At 46.7% G+C, this 24,936-nt stretch overlaps 1 protein-coding gene across 18 annotated transcripts in view; it reads right to left on the bottom strand.

The window, feature by feature from the left end:
- Positions 1 to 24,936, bottom strand: part of ASXL2 (ASXL transcriptional regulator 2) — a 247,197-nt gene that overhangs the window by 22,888 nt on the left and 199,373 nt on the right. For 16 of the 18 annotated variants that reach the window (XM_073335483.1, XM_073335481.1, XM_073335469.1 and 13 more), the window contains 3 exons: positions 9,533 to 9,644; positions 3,692 to 3,844; positions 1,204 to 1,367 (listed from right to left, as the gene is read on the bottom strand). In XM_073335483.1, coding sequence (XP_073191584.1) covers positions 1,204 to 1,367; positions 3,692 to 3,844; positions 9,533 to 9,644 — 429 coding nt within the window. The remainder of the gene's footprint in view (positions 1 to 1,203; positions 1,368 to 3,691; positions 3,845 to 9,532; positions 9,645 to 24,936) is intronic. The other 2 variants (XM_073335482.1, XM_073335479.1) reach the window with 1 other exon arrangement.

The raw sequence follows: 24,936 nt of genomic DNA on the forward strand, positions 1-24,936 counted from the left end.
AAAAGCTTTATCCATTCGTGGATCAAAGCTCACCTCACTTATTCCTCTGTGGACTCTTCATCTTATCTGAGCCCCCTTCAATCTTTAGAGAATGCTGCTGCTAATGATCATGTTTTTGCTTCTCAGACCATGTTGCTCCACTGTCCATCAGTTCAAGCTTTTTGTTATTTGTTTATAACGTACCTAGCGAGATGGGGTTCAGGCCTCTACATGCTGCCATCATAAAAACACTAAATAATAATATTCATCTTCACCATCAAGGTTCTGTGGAACTTTGCTTGTGTTTATATTGCTGCCTTCATTTCCACCTATTCCTCCAACTGCCTATGGACCTGCTAAACTGCCTTCCTTTATGCCTTCTTTGTATCCTTTTCCCACTCATCTTCATAATTTCTTAACCTGCTACTCCATATATATATGGGCCTACCTCCCTCTTCTTATGCATTGAATTATTCTCTTCACTTTTCAGATCCTTTCTTAAAACACAGAATTCTTTCACTGGTAATCCACAAAATGTCCGAAATCTGCACCACATGTTCTGTAGCTCTAAATTGTGTGTTCTGTGTTCCAATTTAGAACAGAGACTTTGTGTAGTAGGGACAGCCTCTTCCTCTGTGTTGACAAATAATTCATTAACACCTTCTCCCTTCTATGTAAAGCATTGTGCATCTATGCAAGACTAGAGTGCTAACATGACAGCTATTGAGACATCCACAAACCATCAGGGGACTGGGCTAAAGTATAACAATTGTTTTAGAGACAATCTAGTAAGGCATCTCTGATAAAAGGGTATGGGGATAAGACCGCATTTAAAGACTTTGGAAAAAAAAGCTGGCATTCAACACTCCCTGCACCTAGCATGTCCACTCCACTACAGCAGAATCCACTGAGCTCACTACTGTTAGGAATGTAGGATTCACTATACTGGATAAAACTATAGGCCCATCACCTCTGGTATCCATCAATACTCAATGGTTCCCTGAAAGCAACACTCCATGTTTCTTTCCAAATAGTGTTGTATGTGGATGAAAAAAATGCCATCCCAGTTTCCAGCAAGCACCAGTTTATTTTCTGAAACTTGAGATTTGATTGCCCTTATCTCAGTGAATTGGCAATTGCTGTGTATGAAACCAACAATCCCTGGTTTCTGCATGTTGTTACCTGGAAACATAGCTCCTCTCTACAACAGAATATGTGGCATACCTGCCTGTCCACCTCTGGGAGCAGCAGCAGCAGCCGTTGCTGACAGTCTGTGGGTAAGACAGAGAATGTGTGCTTGTTGATCAGCGCCCGCAGATTTGTGTTCACTAAGATGGAGTCAGGTGTTTCCACATCAATTTCAGCACATTTCGTCCTCTTCAGCTGCCCTGTAAAGAACCACAGAGGTCTGTGTAACACATCACCTGAGGCAAGAATAAGGGCTCCCCTACCTCTGAGCGGCTCTTCACTTAGCTCATGGTTACATGAAGATATTAATAATGCTGTTCTGATGGCTCATTTTCCAACCCTGGAAGGGAGGGAGCAGTAAGCTCCCTGGCTAAGTCAGAAACAGAGCGGATGAAGATCCACCCTTTTGCCATAAGGATTAGCATTACATGGAATCGTGGGAGTTGGAGCGTGATGGGATGATTAAAAACATAATGTGAGGATTCTTGGGGCTAGGAAGGTCTCTCATCTCCCAAGGAAAATATTAACCCCGAATATTCTGCTTTGTCTGGGTTTGCCTAACTTTGCCGGGATTCCTGGCTGCCCATGGTAACGAGATACCAGAACCTCCCCTGTGCTGGGGTAGGAGTCTCTCAAGAGGGTTTTTTTTAGCAAGTGTACTTTAATCTTCTATTTTAATCCTGTGGCCAGGGGCAGCTTCTTCCTTTGGATTTCTTGCTGGTTTGTTTGTATTTTGTACTCAGCAAAAGCAGAAGTGATTTCGAAAAGATCAGTGCCATGTTCACAGGTTTCAGCAGCCAGCTCTGCTTGTGCTGAGACCACAATGCGAAACAAAGCAGTAATAATGAAAAAATATTCTCTCTTCTTCCCTTTTCTCACATGGTAAAGGTCCTGACCAGGAGTTCTGCAGTTCTAGCACCAATCCCCAGGCTACAGAAAGACTCACACGAGCACTGTAATTTCAGAAACAGCCTGACCGGAGAGAGCATCTGTACAGTGTATGCGCTTTCCTTTGGACTTGCCCATTACACATTGTTGGCAACATGCCATTATGTTCTGTGAACTTCAAGTAAAAATGTATCATTAATAAAAAGTCTAATGAAGACTGTCATAGCATGTTCTGCCGGAGCGTGGGGATGATGCTTTTAAGGTAATTGCTCCCCACAGCGCCACTCCCATGGAAGCTTGTTTCATTTGGGAAAGGTGACTCGCACACTCAGAGGTCATTTAGAAAATGCCTCTGTAGATGTTGCTGTCTGTTTGGTTGGCGTTATTTCCCTGAGCGCCGGATGGAGCTGGGTCTGGAATACAGAGCAGCTCTCTCCAGCTCGCTACACTGCGCCCCTCTCTCTGGCACAGGCACATACCCGAGGAGCTTGGCCACAAACACGAAATGAACACGGCTCTGCCTTATTCTTTTTTCCTCAAATTTTAAATGAAGTGAATTTTAGTGCTGGGATGGTGCAGTAGCTCTGGGGACGCTGGGTCCTTATGCCCAGAACAGGAACAGCAAAAGCAATCTTCCCTCACGTGGGCCCACCCACATATCTCAGCCCTGACCTAGAGCGCTTCAGTCTCCGTGGCATCCCTGCCCGTTGTGGGCATCCAGGCTGAGGCAAAGAAGGGGGTCAACCTATGCACTGGGAGCAGGGCTGCACCCTCCTGTGTGAGGGTGGCAATGTTTGAGTGACTGACAAAGCAGCACGGATGGTAGAGCCCTGCGCAGATACAAAATTTGTATCTGCGTATATGGTCCGCGGATATAAAGCGATATCCACAGATTTGCAGGGCTCTACTGATGGCCTCTTGACATTATCAGACAACGTGTGGGTTGCCACACTGCAAGATCTTAAGAGGACATGGAGAAATTGCAAAGGACCCTGAATGGGATATGGATGGAACCTTTCACCTCAAGGCCACTAATTCAGATCAAATCCAGCAAAAACTGTTACCAGAGGATGGATTTTTGGGCCCATATGAAGTGAGGGGGCTGAACACATGGTTTCCCCCTACTCCCCTGGCCTACAGAGACAAGAGTGAGATTTCATTTAAACTCCAAGCATCTGCAAAACAAACCACAAGCAACAAAGGGGTATTGAGAAACATGTAACTTTAAAAACCTGGCAGGAAACCAAGTAGCACTCTTGGGCTTGAAGGATGGGGTTTATTTTTGTTTCTTTTTTAAGGTAACAGAAACACCTTAAGTGCTAGAAGGAAAAGGCAGCTAAATAATGCAAGTCCTTTTCTGCCTCTGTTGCACAGAGGACTGTGAACACAAGAGCCAGCAAAGCTTCCAGATGAGAAGAGCTGGGCATGGACATGTTTGTGTGTATAGAGTTTCTGAGTTGGATGGTGGTTTCATTTTCCCTAATTCATGCTGAAGAGCAGGAGTGGCTTCCAGGATTGGCCAGAAACCTCTCCAACCCTGGAACTAGCTGCAGCTTTTACTTAATTTTCCGCTCCGCTTTTTACTCTGGCATCAGAGCAACAAAACCCTCTTTGTGCAGAAAAATAAATATCTTACTTGCATGGAGTCTGTCAGATCTCTGGAATGGTTTCTTCCCCAAGCCTGGCAGGGAATTATCAGCCTTAACAGAGGGAGAGGAGCTGGAGGTGGAGTTCTGAGGGCTGCTTGATTGTCCATCTGATTGCCTTCCTTCCCAAGCTGTACAGGAAACTGAAACATGTTAACATTGGGGATCTACAAACAATGAAGTGTTAAACAAGACAAGTGGGGGAGGTTTAGATTGGATATTAGGAAAAACTTTTTCACTAAGAGGGTGGTGAAACACTGGAATGCGTTACCTAGGGAGGTGGTAGAATCTCCTTCCTTAGAGGTTTTTAAGGTCAGGCTTGACAAAGCCCTGGCTGGGATGATTTAACTGGGAATTGGTCCTGCTTTGAGCAGGGGGTTGGACTAGATGACCTTCTGGGGTCCCTTCCAACCCTGATATTCTATGATTCTAAGACATCTGTTTGAATGGGTGTAATAGAGCATTCTTTAGTATGGGTACCCTAATGCACAGCAGTGCCAGGACAAGAAGTTCTACAGGATGGACACTGAGCCCTGGTTACACTATACATTTAAGTCTGTATAACTATGTCACTCACAGATGTGGAAAATCCACGCCTGAGCAACACAGTTATACCAGCCTAACTCCTGGCGTAGACAGTGCTATGTCGACGGGACAGATACCTACGCCGATGGGAGCAGCTCTGCCATCTGCATAGGTAGCGTCTTCACTGAGCGCTACAGGTGTGCAGCTGCAGTGCTGTAAGTGTAGACAAGCCCTTAATTCTGCTCCTCTCCTTGCACGGATTTTCCAGCGTTCTTGCCTTATCGGGAGCTATCAAATCATCATAGAAGATAGAGATGGAAAACAGTCTCCCGGATCATCTAAATCTATTCCCCATCAATGCAGACAGTTTATTCTTCATGAATCTCCCAGTCCAGTGATGGGACTATGAGAACTTCCTTTCAGACGCTGCTCTCCTATCTGATGGAGCTCATTGCTAACGGCGCTCCTTAGGCCACCCCCAATAATTCTTTTCCCTCCTTAGTGGTTATGCCCTTCATGTACTTCAGATTATTAACATGCTCTTCCCCCTAAATTAGTCAGATTTCACGCTTTTAAAATCTCCTCTTAAAACAATCCCTCCCACTCCCCGATCATTTGTGCTGCTCTCCGTTTTTCAATGTTCCTCTTTCTACAGCAGTAACATTTCTTTCTGCTCACAGAAAAAGATTCCTGCTCCGGTCTAAGTGCATTTTCTTTTCCCCTTCTCTTCCTCAATAAGCTGAATTAAGAACATTAGCGAGTGTTTTCCCACTGCCTTAGATGAATATACAGTAACAGGCCTGCACTCCACATAGCCAAAGGTGCTCCCGTCCCTCGGCAATAGAAGAGGAACTCAGGAGTACACACGGTTAAGTCACAAAGCGATTGAACGCTGTTATTAATCACTTATGTTACAGTAAGACCCAAATGCTCCCAGCAGGATCACACTCCATCGTACTGGAGGTTTTATAAACACCCAAGGCTCTGACCCAGAAATACTGAGAGTCTAGTAAGACCAAAGGGCGAGGGAGAGAGATACTTCTAGGTCTCAAGTGAATTAGTTTGATGGCCTCAGTCACAACTTTACTGGATGTTTTTTGCCTCTTTTTCTCACTCACACCCTGCACAGGGCTGGTGAGTCAGAGGTCAGGAGTGGAAAGCTGGATTCAAGGGACCTCCCGATCATAATGTAGCAGCCAAAATGAAGGGAATTCAGAGAAAAATAACAAAAATTATAAAGGAAGCTGAAGGGAAATGGCTCAGTATATCTGATTGGCTAAGAAATGACCAAAGGGGACATGGTAATTGTCTGCAATTATTGGGAGAGTGTAAATGTAAGGCACAGAGAGGAATTCTGTAGGCTATGCAATGCTTTGAAGATTGTAAGTATTATGTAATATGGGTGTGAACCACTTCGCATATTAGACCAAAATTATACTACAACACCTCAGAATTATGTGGCAAGGCCAGGCCCTCTTATCTCCCAGCCTGCGGCCAGAAGCTGGCTGTAAGATGCACTCCATCCCCGAGGACATGAAGTGGGCCAGGATGGGGTCTTAAGACCATGGTAGAGGGGAGCTCTGAGAAGAAAGCTCAAGCCAAAGAGCCAGAGAGCCATTCAGGTTTAAACTGGTTAGCAAGAAAAACTTTGTGAAAAGTTTGAAATGGCACTGGGCTCCCACCAGCTTGTGTGGAAGGTTTTATGCACCTGCCACACCCATTCCTACACTTCAACATAAAATACACAACATTTTCCATGCAAACTAGTTGTAGCTCCCTTCTCAGGCCTTCCCTCACCTATCTAGGAGTGGCAAGAAGTGCCCCCTTCCCTTGGCATTTCCTCCCCTATAGCTCCCATGTATGCACGGAGTAGTACAGGCAAGAAACGCTTTGGAAAGAACCAAGAAGTGGTTGACTTCCCTTCCCTTATTCCTCTCAACAGGGTCTTAACGTCAGAGCTGGCTTGGGACCCCCTGACAGCCAACCCTGTCAATGACTTCATTATTGAACAACACACAAAGTACATCTGGCAGATATGCATGTTCCTTACAGCTGGAAATATGCAGCCTAGCCTCAACCTTGCATTCATCTGAACAGATGTTACATAGGACATTCTAGCAGCAATTAAACAGCTAGCCAAGACAGCCTCAGCTGGTTTTGGTTTTGATTCTCTAAGGGTCAATTGAAAAGAGGGAATAAACCAACATGCACAGTTAAGCAGAAACAAGTCAAAAAGAGAGCCGAACATCAAAATTCTCCTTAATTCTACATGGCCAAGCCGAACTCCAATGTTCAGCATGGAACTCCCATGGAGACAGATCACCAGGCAGATCTGAGAGCTGAAAGTTATTCAGATTCCATAACTGCCCTGAAGCGGGGTGGCCACCCGCTCCTGCCTGGAAGGGCTTAAAACAGCCCTGGGAGAGGGCTGCGGCAGGGAAAAAGCTGGGCTGAGTGGGAGACAGCCTCAGCTGTGGCCATGCCCCAGACAGACCCAGTGGGCCCGATAAAAGCCAGTGAAGCCAGGAGCAGGGGGAATCTCTCTAGCCTGTGGAAAGGGAGGGACCTGGCTGCTGGGAGCTTACCAAGGTACCTGAGGTGGAGCAGGGCTGGGGGAAGGCCAGAGGAGCTGGGGAACTCCGGCTTGGAAACCCCACAGGCTGCAGGCCTAGTGGAAGGTCAAATAGGTACTGGGGTTGCAGAGGGCAGCCCAAGGGGTAGGCAGAAGCAGCAGGTCCAAACCCCCTTTGCCTATGAAGAATGGTGCTTACACTGCAGTTGGCCCCAGGGAACGGGGGCGAGGTGATGACTGGCAGTGGCCACAGACTGAGGCGAGGTGGGGGTAGAGGGTTGGGGGTTCCCTTGGGAGGGGAGACCCAGATCTGTATGGGGTACTGCAGGTGGCAGCACCCTGGCATGAAAGGGGGAACCGGGGTCCAGGAGGGACTCAGGGCCTAGCGGCAAGTGGGACACCGGCCTGCAGAGGGCTCTCCGGAGGCTGGAACGCTAATTCCCTGCACCACGAGCAGGAGGCGCCGCGGGGGTTAGGCCGCCCTGCTACATGCCCACTCTGATCTTCTTTCTGTAGTTAATGGTTCACCCTATTACACCGGTTACAAGCTGCACCAGATAAGTCACTTTTGCAAGGCCTGGATTTAGCTTTTAATTTGGGAGCAGAAGTATCTGATGTTGCACTGACCTAATTGTTTTTTCTCTCCCCTTTTTGTGTATGTGAAGCTACTAGACAGACATTGTAATGACAGCTCCAGGTTTGGTGCTAACACAATGGAGTTGCTGCAATGTACCATGTCCTAGTATTTGTGTGTGCGTGTGTATCAGAAGATCCACTGTACTCACAAGAATGGTCATAATCTAGCCCGGTACCTGCCTACCGGTGTTCTTGTACGTGACCTGTATTGATAACTTGTGATAGGTCAGAAGATAAAGTTATAGTTAAGCTGCTCTCACAAAAGTAACTTTATCAAAATTAAAATATATTTTTTTATTTTTGCTCTTAGCTAAAACAAGAAAGGAGATTAATCCCTACGGGGGAACGTTAAGCCCTTGCACCTTTATGAAGGACCATTTTCCTTTGTTGGTAGGATTATTTATTCGCCCAAGGCTGATAAAAAATGTTACACCTGTTGTATGACATTAATAAATAAGGACAGTAAATAATGAATAATAATGCTCAGCACTTTGACTTCAAAGCACTGTTCAAACGTTAATCAATCATTAAGCATTAATAAATAATGTAGTCATTAATTAATGTTGTGCTTGGGAACCAAGCATTTGGAACCCCATTCAAAGGTGTGCAATGCTGGGCTTCTCCCCACCCATCTACACAGTGACCTACAGAAGCGGTGTCCTTCTCACACCAAAGCTGTCTCCACCCCTCCTACCTTTTTTATTTAAAACAAAATTTTGGTTTCAAAATGCACCGTCCCCCACAAGATGTTCCTGACAGTGATTCCCTGATTCAGGCCCTCTGAAATCGCTTTGAGAAGGGAGAATTGATGTGTAAACCAAGGAAAATATGTTAACTAACGTGTTTTAATTAGCACAGTGTTACACACAAATTGTGCCCTTAGCGCAGACAAAAGCAAATTTGTGCTTAACATCATGCTAATTAAAACGTATTTCTAGTGGGGGAACAGATCTCTGTGGAGATCTGCTCACAGCCCAAAGCTGTGTGGTATCTTTATCAATTATCTGGGAAAAGATATACAATCACTGCGGGTAATGTTTGGAGGTGACCCAACAATTGGTGGAGTGGTATATAAAAAGAGCAGATCCGTTTGACAGAGTGATCTGGATCACTTGGTAAGCTGAATTTGTTTGAATAATGTGTATTTTCATACAGCCAAATGCAAGGACACACATCTCGGAACAAAATACATAGGCCCTAGTTACAGGATAGAAAGCCAGGACACTGGAAAGCGGTGACTCTGAAAGGACTTAGGGGTCACAGTGGATAACCAAATGCGCATGAGCTCCCAGTGTGATGCTGTGGCTATGACAGCGAATGTGATCCTTGCTGCATAAGGGGAGATATTGAGAAGCAGTAAGGATGTGGTCTTACCTCTGTATTAGTGAGATATCACTGAATACTGTGTCCAGTTCTAGTGTCCACACTTCAGAAAGTGTAGTGAAATTGTGAAGGATTCAGCAAACAGCTAAATGATTGACTCAAGTTCTGAAAAACATGCTTTATAGTGAGAGACTTAAGAAGCTACATCTGTTTAGCCTATCCATCAGAAGATTACAAGGTGACAGTCTATAAATGCCTACAAGGGGAGAAGTTTTCTGATAGTAGAGGGCTCTTTAGTCTACAAGACAACAACATAGTAAGAACCAGTGGATGAAAGCTGAAGCTAGATAAATTGAGTTTAGAAATAAGGTGCACATTTTTAACAGTGAGGGTGATTAACCATTGGAACATTTTACCAAGGGTTGTGGTATATTCTTCATTACTTGAAGTCTTTAAAGCAAAACTGGATTGCTTTCTACTCTAGCTCAACCAGAACGTACGGGCTTGATGCAGGAATTATTAGGTGATGGCTGTACTGTGTAGGGCATCACTCAAATGACCATAATGGTTCCTTCTGGCCTTAAAATGTATTAATTTTTCCTAACACAATGATTTTCCTAGTATAGACAAAGCCAAAAGGACAGAAGCTGGAACAGTTTAGAAATACAAAGAATGCTCTGGAAAACAGGGGCTCCCTCTTCCCCGAAAGCCTAGGAAAGGCAAGTTAGAGAGACATGGCCGTAAAAGAGAGTCTGGGAATCTCACTGCCTCATACCAGGTTTAGCAGGTGTGGAGTCACTGGCTGCCTTCACCGTCTTGAGTAGAAGATGCTGGTTAGAGGGCACAGGCATGCCTGCTCTGCATTGCTGCTGCTGCTGCTTCAGGGCCTAGTGAGAGCGGGGAGAGGACACGACAGATAAAACATTCAAACCAAGCTTGTAATAACCCCTCACAGAACAGTGGCCTTTACAGCAAGTCGTACTTTGGCCTGGATAGCACCTTTCAGCCAAGAATTTTAAAGAGCTTCAGAAATACATCCCCTGCTTCCAGTGCACTGTTCAATTTAAGGAGACACATTTTCTACTCTTTGTCTGCATAGAAACTGTTCAAATAACACAACAGGAAATATTTAAGTGGACCAGTTACTCAGGATCTTAAATGACCATTTCTTGGAACAGCGAGTCCTAGAGAACATGAGACAACTTGGAACAGCGAGTCCAAGAGAACAACAACTATATCTGTATCTAGAATTAACTATAATAGCACCACCGAATAATAATGACTACCAGGGCTTACATTCTCCCCGCGTATTTCCTGGGGCTCAGGGCTCCAGCCCCGCGGGGCATGCCGGGGCTCAGGGCTCCAGCCCCGCGGGGAATGCCAGGGCTCCTGCGGGTTTGAAAATATTTACTACAGCTCCTCTCAGGTTGGCTCTCGCTGAATTTAACCTCTAGTGACTACAGTACAATTAATCTCATCTTCCTCAGGGGAGGGATCTTACAATAAACGTGTACAGTGACATTAAACTTGAGTAAGGTGGAATTTCTAAAAATGAGGAAGGTAGTCAAAGATTCTAAAATTGAAAGTGAAGAAAATTAAAACCCTTTGCGTCAGCATGTAGGCTATTAAAACAACTATAACCAAGTCCTAGAAGGTATTCATACCCTTAACCAGAAGAGGAAGCAGGAGGGCAAGACATGAAAGTTGGGTTAAATGCTAAAGTTCACAAGGTCACCCAAGCCAAAAAGCTAAATTTAGCCCTAATGAAGCCAACAGAGAGTAGCATGAACTATGGCAGGTACAATGTAGGATGGAAATTAGGCATGGGATAGAAAGTAACAATGAAAATATTATAATGCCATTATATAAGTCAATGGAACATCCTCACCTCGATACTGTGTTCAGTTCTAGTCACTCTGTCTCAAAAAGCATATATCAGATATAGTAGGGGTTCAGAGACAGGCAACAAAAAAATTAGAGGCCTGGAGAGACTTCTGTATGAGGAACAACTGAAAAGATCGGGAATCTTTAGTTCAGAGGAGACACAAATAAGTGGGGATATGACCGAGGTATACAAAATGACTAGAATAGAGGAGGAGATTAGGTACTTCTGTTCACCACTCATGACATAAGACAAGGGGATTGTTTTGTCAAGGAAACTGCAATGCAACACATTTAAAACTAGTAAATGAAGTATTTTCTATTATGCATAAATAACCTGTGGAATTCACTGCCACAATATATAATTGAGTCCAAAAAATGAATGGGATTTAAAAAAAATGACATTTATATTGATAATGCAGACATCCATAGTTACACTGGACAGGACAAAACATCTTTTTAGGATGGCTATAAACCCTCCTGCTTCAGGGCACAAGCAAAACATTGATTGACAGGGATTAGTAAGAAACTTCCTCTATGAGCAAATTATACCATAATTGCCAACGGCAGGTTTTTCTGCATCTTCTTCTGAAACATCTGGTACCAGCTACTATCAAGAAGATCCTGGACTAGAGGGAGCACCAGTTTGTTCTTGTATGTTGCTGGTGTGTATGTATCCGATAGTCCTATGTTATTCATAGATTATTAAAAATGAAAGTGTTCTAAAAATCCAGTTCACTTCTTGGCTTGATGCCGTTTATTTGGTACATTTTTCTCAGCCAGGACAATGTAAACCAATTGTCATACATATAAAGGGAAGGGTAAACACATTTAAAATCCCTCCTGGCCAGAGGAAAAACCCTTTCACCTGTAAAGGGTTAAGAAGCTAGGATAACCTCGCTGGCACCTGACCACAATGACCAATGAGGAGACAAGATACTTTCAAAGCTGGAGGGGGGGAGGAACAAAGGGTCTGGGTCTGTCTGTGTGATGCTTTGGCCGGGGACAGAACAGGAATGGAGTCTTAGAACTTAGTAAGTAATCTAGCTAGATATGCTTTAGATTCTGATTTCTTTGAATGGCTGACAGAATACGCTGTGCTGAATGGAATGGATATTCCTGTTTTTGTGTCTTTTTGTAACTTAAGGTTTTGCCTGGAGGGATTTTGTATGTTTTGAATCTAATTACCCTGTAAGGTATTTACCATCCTGATTTTCCGGAGGTGATTCTTTTTACCTTTTCTTCTATTAAAATTCTTCTTTTAAGAACTTGAATGCTTTTTCATTGTTCTTAAGATCCAAGAGTTTGGGTCTGTGGTCACCTATACAAATTGGTGAGGATTTTTATCAAACCTTCCCCAGGAAGGGGGGTGCAAGGTTTTGGTGAGGGTTTTGGGGGTGAAGACGTTTCCAAATGGGCTCTTTCCTAATAAAATAAACCTGGTTAGACGTTTGGTGGTGGCAGCGAAAGTCCAAGGGCAAAAGGTAAAATAGTTTGTACCTTGGGGAAGTTTTAACCTAAGCTGGTAAAAGTAAGCTTAGGAGGTTTTCATGCAGGTCCCCACATCTGTACCTTAGAGTTCAGAGTGGGGAAGGAACGTTGACACCAATGAACAGAGTTTTGGTTTTGTTCTCAGTGCTGAAATGTTTGAGCTGCAAACACTTGCTGGGGGTGAGGATGCAGAAAAGGAGGAATGTTTATTCATTTAAAAAGAGGTTTTTTAAAATTCCATGTCAACACTGAGATCAGTGTTTGCTCTTGTAAAAGCTTGGATTTTACATCATCTACATGTTGGGCCCAATTGGAATCGACAGTGTCCCTTTAAAGCTACTTTCAAAAAATATACCACTCTAGTTAAAAAACAATTACCAAGGGAGTGAAAATGAGTTTTTCCCTAATGCTGCTGCTGATCCAGGCAGCAGCAAACAGGTGTTTCAATGCAACAGTGGAAAAACTCTGTAAATACCTCTAAAAAAATCCAGGTACATTTCTTCAAGGAGTTAAAAAAATTCCACCCTGCAAGCTGACTCGTGCATCTAGCATGTTTAGTGTATTCCAAATAGCGAGTTGAAAACAGCTTGCCCCAAAACTGTTTCCTGGAAAGATTATTTTCTTTTTATTTCCTTTTGTTTTGCCCTCTCTCTCTTTCCCTCTCCTTGTGAGCTTACCCTTAAATGTTACCAGTCTGGATGCCCGGCAGTATGCTCCTGAGCGGCATGCATACCAGAGAGCAGATCTGAGAACACCATTGCTTTAAGTGGCTGCATACTATCACTTTCCTTTAGGGGGTGAGGAAGCGCTGTTGTGCTTCTCCCTCCAACTCCCCACAATTACAGCACTTAATATCTCATCTTCTCAGAGCTGCTCTCCAGGGACCCAGAGGGAGAGAGTCCCATATTCCTCGCACTTAGTCATCATGTGAGTGCATGTGTGTGGTTTTTTTTTTATTGTCTAAAGCATTTTATTGTTCTCTTTATTTATACAGTTAAAAACAGACAATACTAGACAAAATTGTGCAAAGAAAAAGGTACATCAAGCACGTAGTTAGCACAGAGTGTGAATACTAATGTCAGCAGCAGGGCTTGTGTAAGTTGCACCTGAGGATAATGGCCCCCAAGAGCTAGTCTGGCAAATTGGCATCAGCTAGGAATTGCACCTTCCTCACCATACCCCCTGCTTTCTCTGGCCACACCACCTATTTGAAGAAGAAGTGGGAGAAGGTGATGATAGTCATTACATTGACCTTTAACCACCTGAGGATTCCATGTCAGGGTAATTCTTGGGTAGCCCGTTAAACTGCCTTTATGGTGAACTGGTGGGAAAGTGACTGCGTCAGAGCCAAGATCTGGCCCAAAGTGTCTTTGCTTTTTCTTTTTGGATCTGAGTGCAGTCTGTGATACCAGTGACATGGGGTGCTGGAGACACGCTCAAAGACATACATTTGCACTTGCATAGCTCCATTCTTCACACAGGGAGAACCAAGAGGGTAGCATTAAGTGATGAGTCATCTGATTTGGGGTTCTAGTGTGGTAGAGCACAGCAATCCATTCTCGCACCTCTCTTGTTCAATCTCACTGTCAATGAGGCTGAGAGGACAGAGTGAGAGGTTCAAGCCGAAGGGCCAACAATATGAGATTAGTATTCTGCTTTTATCAGACCTGGATGGTACAATTTCTGAGCCTTCCAAGAGTCATGCTGAGATCTGGACTATGATAAGAGTAGGGTAGTATCTGGTCTCTTTGTTCCTTCCCAATGTCCACATAGCCACTCTGGTCAAGGGGACTTGATTTTCCCCATCTATGTTTGGCAAGAAAATTATGATTTTTCCAGTAAGGTGCAGAACCTCATCCTGGTTAGTCATGCCTGGATATTGGATTGCTGTAATTCTCTACCTGGGTCTATACCTGAAGATCAGTTGGAAACGTCAGGTGATACAACATGCAGCCATCTGCTTACTTAGCAGTACCATGTGCTGGTAGCATATTACACTGGTATTCCAGAAACTTTGCGGGATGCCAGTTTATTTGAGGGTGTAGATCACAGAGTTAGGTTTGATCTGTAATGGTCTTTATGGCTTTGGTTCTGCACATCTCAGATCAACTCTCCCTGTTTCATGCAGCATCCCAACACTGGTGGTCAGCTGAGACACTCAAGCTTATGGTCTCTAGAATTATATATCAATAGGCTGGGACCGAGTGTCCTCAACTCTTGAATTTGCTTTCCTTCCCCTCCGGCACAGCGTCCTAATCTGTTGAGCACCATGTTGAAGAATGGTGTCCAGTCAGTTATGTGCAATACATTTTCCAGAACATGCTAGGAGAACTGAAATCAAATCACTGTATTGCTTTAAAAATAGGGAAGGGCCACGAGTGACACTAAGCCAAGAAGTGAAGTGATGGCTATGTTTTCTTGCATCACTGCACTCATAGCACTTTCCAAGCAGGAGCTAGGTATGAAAAAGTGAGCCCTTTGCTCCCCTCGTACCTCTAGAATATGCCTTTGGCCATCCTGCCTACTTGTTCTTGATTTAGTCGTAAGTGGAGCCCAGGATCTGGTCCTAGAGGTGAATATAGCTGAATCACTGGGTAATAGCAACCACAATATAATTCAATTTAACATCCTTGTGGGGGGAAAAACAACAAGGACCATTACAGTAGCATTTAACTTCAGAAAGGGGAACTACAACAAAAATGAGGAAGCTAGTTAAATGGAAATTAAAAAGGTACAATCACAAAAGTGAAATAACTGCAAGCTGCGTGGATAAAAACACAATAATAATGGCACAAATTAAATGTATACCCCACATTAAAAAACAGAGGAAGAGGACCAAAAAAGCTCCACCGTGACTAGGTGTCCAATAGCTACTAAACTTTTTGGTGAAAACTGAAAAAAATGAAACAAAAAAGTCATTTAGCATTTATGCCATTTCTGCATTTTCTGTTATTGTTTCCCCCCTGGCCCCCTCACTGAGGCCTAGCTAGTCCTTGGTCTTCCTCTTGCTTCTAATGTATTTGTAGAATGTTTTCTTGTTACCCTTTATGTCTCTAGCTAGTTTAATCTCATTTTGTGCCTTGGCCTTGCTAATTTCATCCCTACAATGCTTGTGCTGTTTGTTTATATTATCCTTTATAATTTGACCCAGTTCCCACTTTTTGTGGAACTCTTTTTTGAGTTTCACATCATTGAAGATCTCCTGGTTAAGTCTGGGTGGGTCTCTTGCCACACTTGCTATCTTTCTTACACAGTTGGATAGTTTGCTCTTGTGCCTTTAACATCATCTTGTTGAAAAACTGTCAACTCTCTTGAACTGTTTTTCCCATTAGACTTGCTTCCCGTGGGTTCTTATTTACCAACTCCCTGAGTTTGCTAAAGTCTGCCTTCTTGATATCCATTATCTTTACTGGGCTGGTTTCCCTCCTACCATTCCTTAGAATCATGAACGCCACCATTTCATGATCACTTTCACCCAAACTGCCTTCCACTTTCAAATTCTCAACCAGTTCCTCCCTATTTGTCAAAATCAAATCTAGAACAGCCTCTCCCCTAGTCGCTTTCTCTACCTTCTGAAATAAAAAATTGTCTCCAATACATTCCAAGAACTTTTGGATAATCTGTGCCCTGCTGTGCTATTTTCCCAAAAGATGTCTGGGTATCATAGAATCATAGAATATCAGGGCTGGAAGGGACCTCAGGAGGTCACCCAGTCCAACCTCCTGCTCAAGTTGAAGTCCCATTACCACCAAGTTCTGTGCTTTGGATAATTTTGTTAATTTCTTTTAAAATGCCTAATCTACCTCTTCTTCCTGGTTAGATGGACTATATAGTCCCCTACCATGACATCACGCTTGGTTTTGTTGGTTTTTTTGCCCCTTTAAGCCTTACCCAGAGACTTTCAACAAGTCTGTCTCCTATCTCCATCTCAACCTCAGTCCAAGTGTCTATATCTTTGATATATAAGGCAACACCTCCTCCCTTTTTTCCCCTGCCTGTCCTTCCTGAGCAAGCTGCACCCTTCTATACCAATATTCCAGTCATATGTATTATCCCACCAAGTCTCTGTGATGCCAACTATGTCATCTCTGCTCAGCCGTCCTTCTTCCCAGAACACCATCCCATGATCCAGGAAGCTGAAGCTCTCCTGGCAGCACTATTACCCAGCCAGGCATTCATGTCCAGGATGTGTCTGTCTCTGCCTGGGCCCCTACCCTTGATCGGAAGGATCGAAGAGAACACCACCTGTGCTCCCAGCTCCTTCCCCCTTAATCCCAGAGCCCTGGAGTCACTTCTGATCTCCTCAGGGTCAGACCTCGCAGTATCATTAGTGCCCACATGGATGAGTAGCATGGGGTAGTAGTCAGAGGGCTGGATGATCCTCAACAATCCCTCTGTAACGTCAAGGATATGGGCCCCTGGCAGGCAGCATGCCTCCTGGGATGCCATGTCAAGCCGGCAGATGGTTGCTTCCATTCCCCCTTAGAAGAGAATCACCAACCACCACTACCCCACGTTTCCTCCTGGGAGTGGGAGCTGCAGCCTGGCCATGTGCGGGCAGCTGTGGGGAGCCGTGTGGAACCTCCACCTGCCTTGGGGGGGGGGGCAGGGACATGAGCCGGGGGCTGTTTGGCCCACCCCGCACCATAGGCAGGTTGAGGTTCCGTGCGGCTCCCCACAGCTGCCCACACAGCTCTTACTGTGGCAGGGCTGCAGCTCCGAGGCCCTGCCCCTCGCCCAGAGCCAGCTCGGGGTAAGAGCCGTGTGGGCAGCTGTGGGGAGTCAGCACGGACCCTCCACCTCCATCGGCCCTGGGTGAGGAGCCCAAGAGTGGGGGAAAGGGGCCGCGTCTGCCATGGTGAAAAGTGGACCAGTTGGGGGGAAAGCAGGTACCTACGGGGAGGGAGTGTGGAGGGAGAGATTGGGTGGGGGTGTGGAAGCAGAGACCTGGACAGTGGGGGAAGCAGCAAAGAGCCAGAGGGGTGGGGCAGTGGTGGTGGGAAAGTGGTGGTAGACAAATTTAGACTGGAAATAAGGCACAGATTTTTATCAGTGAAAGTAATTAACCATTAGAACAATTTATCAAGGGTCATGGTGGATTCTCCAGCACTGGCAATTCTTAGAATCAAGACTGCTCTCGGAGTTATAGTGGGGCAGCTCTACGGCCTGTGCTATAAAGGAGGTCAGCCTAGATCAAAGGTGGGCAAACTATGGCCCGCGGGCCACATCTGGCCTGCGAGACTGTCCTGCCCAGCCCTTGAGCTCCCAGCCAGGGAGGCTAGCCCTCCCTCCCCCGCTGTCCCCCATCCCCCAGCATGGCTGCGAGCTCCTGCTGGGCAGCGTGGCTGCGAGAGCCGCCGGCCTGCCCCGGTGCTCTAGACTGCGCGGCGGTGTGGCTGGCTCTGGGTGGCGCGGCTGCCAGTCCTGGTGCTCTGAGTGGCATGGTAAGGGGGCAGGGAGAGGGGGGTTGGATAAGGGGCAGGGGGTCCTGGGGCAGTTGGATATGGCAGAGGTTCTGGGGAGGGGGTGGTCGGGGGGCGGGGAACAGGGGGGTTGGATAAGGGGCAGAGGGTCCCAGGGGGCAGTCAGGGGACTGGGAGCAGGGGGGGTTGGATAGGCATGGGGAGTCCCAGGGGGCCTGTCAGGGGCTGGGGTGTGGATAGGATTTGGGGCAGTCAGGGGACAGGGAGGGTTAGATAGGGGTTGGGGTCCCGGGGGGCGGTTAGGGGTGGGGGGGTCCCGGGAGGGGGCGGCCAAAGGACAAGGAGCACAGGGGTTGGATGGGTCAGGGGTTCTGAGGGGGGCAGTTAGGGGGTGGGAAGTGGGAGGGGGCGGAGAGGGGGCAGGGGCCAGGCTGTTTGGGGAGGCACAGCCTTCCCTACCCGGCCCTCCATGCAGTTTCGGAACCCTGAGGCCAAAACGTTTGCCCACCCCTGGACTAGATGATCACAATGGTCCCTTCTGGCCGGGAAATCTATGGGCTGCTTATAACGAAGCCTGGGTTTATCAACTCATCTTCAGCAGATATTGACTCAGGAAGGAAGGAGGGAAGGAGGGAGGGAGGGAGAGTGTGTGTGTACAAAAGGAGCTCTGAGTGCAGGGAAAGGGGCTGTCACCCCCATCACCCCCATCTCTGGCCCCCCATACGTCTCCCCACTCTCTACATATCCCCTCTCCCCCCCCACAGCTGCAGACAGAAAAATCTCTCTGGCACCCCCTGCTGATGCTTACAGCTATCACAGGCAGCATCTTAATACAGCTCTCTCTCATGGGATGTACAGCTGGGCCTAAGAAGCAACAAGTGCATGACATGTATTCCACTTGGAGGGGCAGTGCTGTACCTTATGGCTGGAGCCCCTCCCCTAGCTACCTTGACCCTCCCTCAGTTCCTTTGTACCAAACACCCAGAAACGAGACTCCTATGCAGACGGATGGAGGGTGGGTCGTGGAATACACATCAGCATCACATCTTGAAGAACCACAGTTCCAGTAAGTATTGCTCGGGCATGTAGGAATGAAATCAGGAGGGCCAAATCTCACCTGGAGCTGCAGCTAGCGAGAGATGTTAAGAGTAACAAGAAGGGTTTCTTCAGGTATGTTGGCAACAAGAAGAAAGCCAAGGAAAGTGTGGGCCCCTTAATGAATGAGGGAGGCAACCTAGTGACAGAGGATGTGGAAAAAGCTAATGTACTCAATGCTTTTTTTGCCTCTGTCTTCACTAACAAGGTCAGCTCCCAGACTGCTGCGCTGGGCATCACAACATGGGGAATAGATGGCCAGCCCTCTGTGGAGAAAGAGGTGGTAGGGACTATTTAGAAAAGCTGGACGTGCACAAGTCCATGGGGCCGGATGAGTTGCATCCAAGAGTGCTAAAGGAATTGGCGGCTGTGATTGCAGAGCCATTGGCCATTATCTTTGAAAACTCGTGGCGAATGGGGGAAGTCCCGGATGACTGGAAAAAGGCTAATGTAGTGCCAATCTTTAAAAAAGGGAAGAAGGGGGATCCTGGGAACTACACGCCAGTCAGCCTCACCTCAGTTCCTGGAAAAATCATGGAGCAGGTCCTCAAAGAATCAATCCTGAAGCACTTGCATGAGAGGAAAGTGATCAGGAACAGCCAGCATGGATTCACCAAGGGAAGGTCATGCCTGACTAATCTAATCGCCTTTTATGATGAGATTACTGGTTCTGTGGATGAAGGGAAAGCAGTGGATGTATTGTTTCTTGACTTTAGCAAAGCTTTTGACACGGTCTCCCATAGTATTCTTGTCACCAAGTTAAGGAAGTATGGGCTGGATGAATGCACTATAAGATGGGTAGAAAGCTGGCTAGATTGTCGGGCTCAACGGGTAGTGATCAATGGCTCCATGTCTAGTTGGCAGCCGGTATCAAGTGGAGTGCCCCAAGGGTCGGTCCTGGGGCCGGTTTTATTCAATATCTTCATAAATGATCTGGAGGATGGTGTGGATTGCACTCTCAGCAAATTTGCAGATGATACTAAACTGGGAGGAGTGGTAGATACGCTGGAGGGGAGGGATAGGATACAGAAGGACCTAGACCAATTGGAAGATTGGGCCAAAAGGAATCTGATGAGGTTCAATAAGGATAAGTGCAGGGTCCTGCACTTAGGACGGAAGAACCCAATGCACAGCTACAGACTAGGGACCGAATGGCTAGGCAGCAGTTCTGCGGAAAAGGACCTAGGGCTGACAGTGGACGAGAAGCTGGATATGAGTCAGCAGTGTGCCCTTGTTGCCAAGAAGGCCAATGGCATTTTGGGATGTATAAGTAGGGGCATAGCGAGCAGATCGAGGGACGTGATCGTTCCCCTCTATTCGACATTGGTGAGGCCTCATCTGGAGTACTGTGTCCAGTTTTGGGCCCCACACTTCAAGAAGGATGTGGATAAATTGGAGAGAGTCCAGCGAAGGGCAACAAAAATGATTAGGGGACTGGAACACATGAGTTATGAGGAGAGGCTGAGGGAGCTGGGATTGTTTAGCCTGCAGAAGAGAAGAATGAGGGGGGATTTGATAGCTGCTTTCAACTACCTGAAAGGGGGTTCCAAAGAGGATGGCTCTAGACTGTTCTCAATGGTAGCAGATGACAGAACGAGGAGTAATGGTCTCAAGTTGCAGTGGGGGAGGTTTAGATTGGATATTAGGAAAAAACTTTTTCACTAAGAGGGTGGTGAAACACTGGAATGCGTTACCTAGGGAGGTGGTAGAATCTCCTTCCTTAGAGGTTTTTAAGGTCAGGCTTGACAAAGCCCTGGCTGGGATGATTTAACTGGGAATTGGTCCTGCTTTGAGCAGGGGGTTGGACTAGATGACCTTCTGGGGTCCCTTCCAACCCTGATATTCTATGATTCTATGATTCTATGAAATGCTGATATCACTGCCAGATGCAGTTTCACTGAACTAAATGCAAGCCCCAATGACTGAAGGTGCAGCAGGTAGTCCAAAACGTCCTGGATAGAGGCCAGCATTGATTGGATTCCACAGCTAATGATCACCCCAAAAATGGCTTCCATGTCACTCAACAGGCCATCCTCATGGAGGGCTTTCTACTGTTAAGGAAAACTTATCGGAGAAACACTGCTCTTCCTCATTCAGCCAAACAGCAGCCACTACGTGAGATGCTGGAAGCTGAGTGCAGGCTGCAAGGTGAGGCCTTGGTTCTGAGGGAGTTGGGATGGGGAGGAAGCAGTATGGGAGGCTGACTAGACAGTACAAGAAGGTCAGAGAACCAGCACTGTCTTGGCCAGGGCAAAGAGAATGAATTTGGCCCGACTCGCCTTGAGCCTGAGGATGACCTGAAGGATGACTGGGATCAGGGGAAAGGTGTAGAGGAGAGCTGACTGCTAGCTGAGGTGGAAAGCCCTGGACAGGCAGCCTGGACTGAGGCTGCCTGGAGAGCCAAACAGACAACATTTTCTGTTGTCCCTTGTAGAAAACAGGTTGATCATCGGGATGCCCCAAGCTATGAAGATGACCTGGGGGAACACTTGTCTTTAGAGACTACTTGCAACTCAGGAAAATACTGGCTGAGATGGTCTGCAAGATGATTCTGAACCCTGAGTAAACGAACGGCTATTGGAGTAATGTTCTCCTTGAGGCAGAACTGCCACAGCTTGATCGCCTCTAGGCAGAGCAACCTGGACCGTGTTTCCCCCTTGTTTGTACACTGTGACAAAGTTCCTCCTCTGCCTTGGTGGGTCCTGCGCTTATTAGCGGATTTTCTCGCCTCAGAGGTTCATGGCAGTCCTCAGTTTGGCCACTTTCGTGGCTCAAATCTGCCGTTCACTCAGTTAGCCTCATCACTGGCCAGCATGGGGAAAGGGAGAAGAACAATCCCCACAGTCTCTGCTGATCCACCTAGTGGATCAGGGAACAGGCCAGAGACCTTCCCCTCGGGTGGAACCCACAGTCCAGTTCAACTCCTCCAGTATCAAGTAGGGAGTTGGAGGGATGGGGGGAACCCAGGCCTGCCCTCTACTCCGGGTTCCAGCCCAGGGCCCTGTGGATTGCAGCTGTCTACAGTGGCTCCTGGAACAGCTGTGCGACAGCTACGACTCCCTGGGCTACTTCTCCATGGCCTCCTCCCAACACCTTCTTTATTCTCACCACAGGACCTTCCTCCTGATGTCTGATGCTGCTTGTACTTCTCAGTCTTCCCCAGTAGTATGCCTTCTCACACTCAGCTTCTTGCACCTCTTGCTCCCAGCTCCTCGCACGCACCACAAACTGAAGTGAGCTCCTTTTTAAACCCAGGTGCCCTGATTAGTCTGCCTTAATTGATTCTAGCAGCTTCTTGATGGGCTGCAGTTGTTCTAATCAGCCTGTCTGCCTTAATTGTTTCCAGAAAGTTCCTGATTGTTCTGGAAACTTCCCTGTTACCTTACCCAGGGAAAAGGGACCTACTTAACCTGGGGCTAATACATCTGCCTTCTATCACTCTCCTGTAACCATCTGGCCCGACCCTGTCATAACACATACTACATCACGGTGATATTGTCAGTTGGTATGTGAACTACTGAGACTCTGATGCTGTCCCAAAAAGCATGACATGCATTAGAAATGGCCTGAAGTTCCAGCACATTTACATGGAGTGAGGCCTCCTGCTCTGACCACAGTCTCTGAGCTTTCAGTGACCCCAGGTGTGCCCTCCAACACATCAGGGAGGCGTTGGTAACAATCAACTTGGTTGGTGAGGTCTGGACAAAGGGAATGCCTTGTCAAATGTTCTCTGGACATATCCACCACTGCCAGGAGTCCAGGATCAGTGGAGGAAAACAAACATATCTGTCTAGAGAGCGAAGAATAGGACGGTAACCATCCAGAGCCACATTTCAAGGAGGTAAGGCACAATGTTGCGAACTGGACCACCTGCATGCAAGCGGACATGTGGCTGAAGAGCCTCAGATATGTCCAAACTGTCATGGAAGGCTGACACAGTAGACAGAGGCAAATGGTTGGTCGTCAGAAATCCTTTCGACGTCATGGAATCTAACAGGGCCCCAGTGAACTTGATTTTTTTGAGCGAGAGCCAAGGTTGACTTACCAGTGTTTAGAATGAGACCCAGACAGTTGAGAAAGCACACTGTGGTGACGATGTGAGCAAGAACTTCCACTCTGGATCTGCCCTTCAGTAACCAGTCATCCAGATATGGGAAGATGTGAATTCCCTTCTTTGTGAGATATGTCATAACAATGACCACATGTTTGTTAAAAACGGTGGGGGGGGGGGGGGGAAGAGAGAGAGAACACGAACCGGGGGCAGAAAAGAGGCTGAATGGAAGCACTGTGCACTGCAAATGGCGTTTCACAACAATGAACTGAAAGAACTTTCTGTGGCTTGGCAGAATCACCACATGAAAGTAGGCGTCGTGAAGGTCCAGAGCAGCAAACCAGTCATTCTGAGACAACGCAGGGAGAATAGTTGACAGTGACATTTGGAACTTCATATACGTTATATATTTGTTGAGGCCAAGAAGGTTAAGGATGGGTTGTATGCCTTCCTTGGATTTGGGTACCAGAAAGTATCAGGAGTAGAAGCTGAAACCCTGCTGTTCCAGCAGAAACTCTTTCACCCCTCCCAAAGCCAGCAGAGAGCAGACCTGCTCTAGGAGCAGTATCTTGTGAGAGGGGTCCCTGAAGAGGGATGAGGAGGAGGTGTGGAGAGGAATTGGATGGCATAATCCAATCCGATGACGTTTAGGATCCAGCTGTCGGTGGTGATTGATCCCCAAGCATTGTGAAAGCAGCCAGGCAGTCCCCAAAGGGGGAGATGAGGAGAGAGAAGCAACGACTGGAACAGTGCTCTGGACCAAAGAGTGAAAATAGTTGCTTGGAGGACTTTGCGGGAGGGTGGCTGGACTGGCTGAACCCCAAGCCCGATCGTTTTCTTTGTGAGGGCTATCCCTCTTTCTAGGGTAGTCCTGTTGCCTCAGAGGAGAGAACGGCTGGCCAAACATGCACTGCTGATGCTGAAGACTGCAGTAGCACTTCTGCTCTGCTGGTGTGTACGCCCCCAAGGACCGCAAGGTAGCACTGGAGTAATCAGGTTTGTTTGCTCCTCTAAAGAGCCAAAATGCACAACTTGTCACTTTAACTGGAGTTAACAATCACTTTGATTCAACACAGCACTGGTTTGGTTTAGATTAAAAGTAAAACAAGTTTATTAACAAAAGGAGATACGAAGTAAGAATACAGTTACAAAGGGTTAAACACAAACAAAAGTAAAACTATGTTTTCTAGTGACTAAGACTGAACAAAACCTACAGTCTTGGTTCAAGGTAAGATTTTTACCACTTTCTTTCAGCAAGATGGCTGACCACTCCTTAGTCATGCTCTCCCACAAAGTCCAAAGTACTTGGTTCCTGTGTTTTCTTAGGTGAAAGATAACTTGGGGTTCCTTGGCCCCTCTCTTTTATAGTCCAGTGAACCTTTGAAATGGATTCTTCTGAAGGTTACCACGTGACGGGCTCCACTCACCACACAAGTGCCTCCTCCTGGCTAGGTATTGCATAGCAGCTTCCTTCCCATATGGCATACCCTGCCAATGGTCACTTCATCGCTACTGTGGTCTCTCTTCCTGTAATTCATAGTGCTCTCTCTTTGCAACTCACTCCTCCAGCTAGGTCATTATATAGTCCTCCCTTCCGGGATATCAAAGTCTTGTTGGACCACCTGTCCAGATGGCACCTCCAACAGTCCTATACTATTTGCCAGTGCTGGTACGGGAATCCAGGCCCTCTCCCTACACACGGTTATGACCCAGGGATCTGTAACTAGCCACCAAGGTGTACTTGTTGCTGTTTTCCTAGGATTCTTCCTATCCTGCCTTCACAGGCTTTCTTTCCCCAGAACTCCTTTGGGATTGACTATTCTCCCAAGGCTCATTCTCCCGCAAGGTTTCCCCCTTCCCACCTCTGTGCAAAAGAGTGGCTGTGGACTCTCTCTCTGTAGCCCTCTGCTGTTACAAAGGTCCTCTCCTCTCTTTATATTCCTTACCGTAGCTAGGCTTCATCCACAACTAGTGCTCATAAATCCCTTGGCCTCCCTTCAGATGCAACTGTAAAGGTTAATTGGCCCCTTCAGGGCTAGTATGGGATGAACACCCCATTACACCTCCCAAAGCAAAGTTCATTCATGCTGTGAGGAAGAAGACATGGAGTCTGGTGGGGAAGTCAAGTTACATGCTGGTTGCTTCCCTGCTGGTGTTTGGTAAAATGCAAATTTAACTGTTCCTGCACCCTTCAATACAAATGAATGGCCACGTGACATATGATTGCCAATCGACTCC

This window comes from Lepidochelys kempii, chromosome 3 (assembly GCF_965140265.1).
Source record: "Lepidochelys kempii isolate rLepKem1 chromosome 3, rLepKem1.hap2, whole genome shotgun sequence".
Classification (NCBI taxonomy): domain Eukaryota; kingdom Metazoa; phylum Chordata; order Testudines; family Cheloniidae; genus Lepidochelys; species Lepidochelys kempii.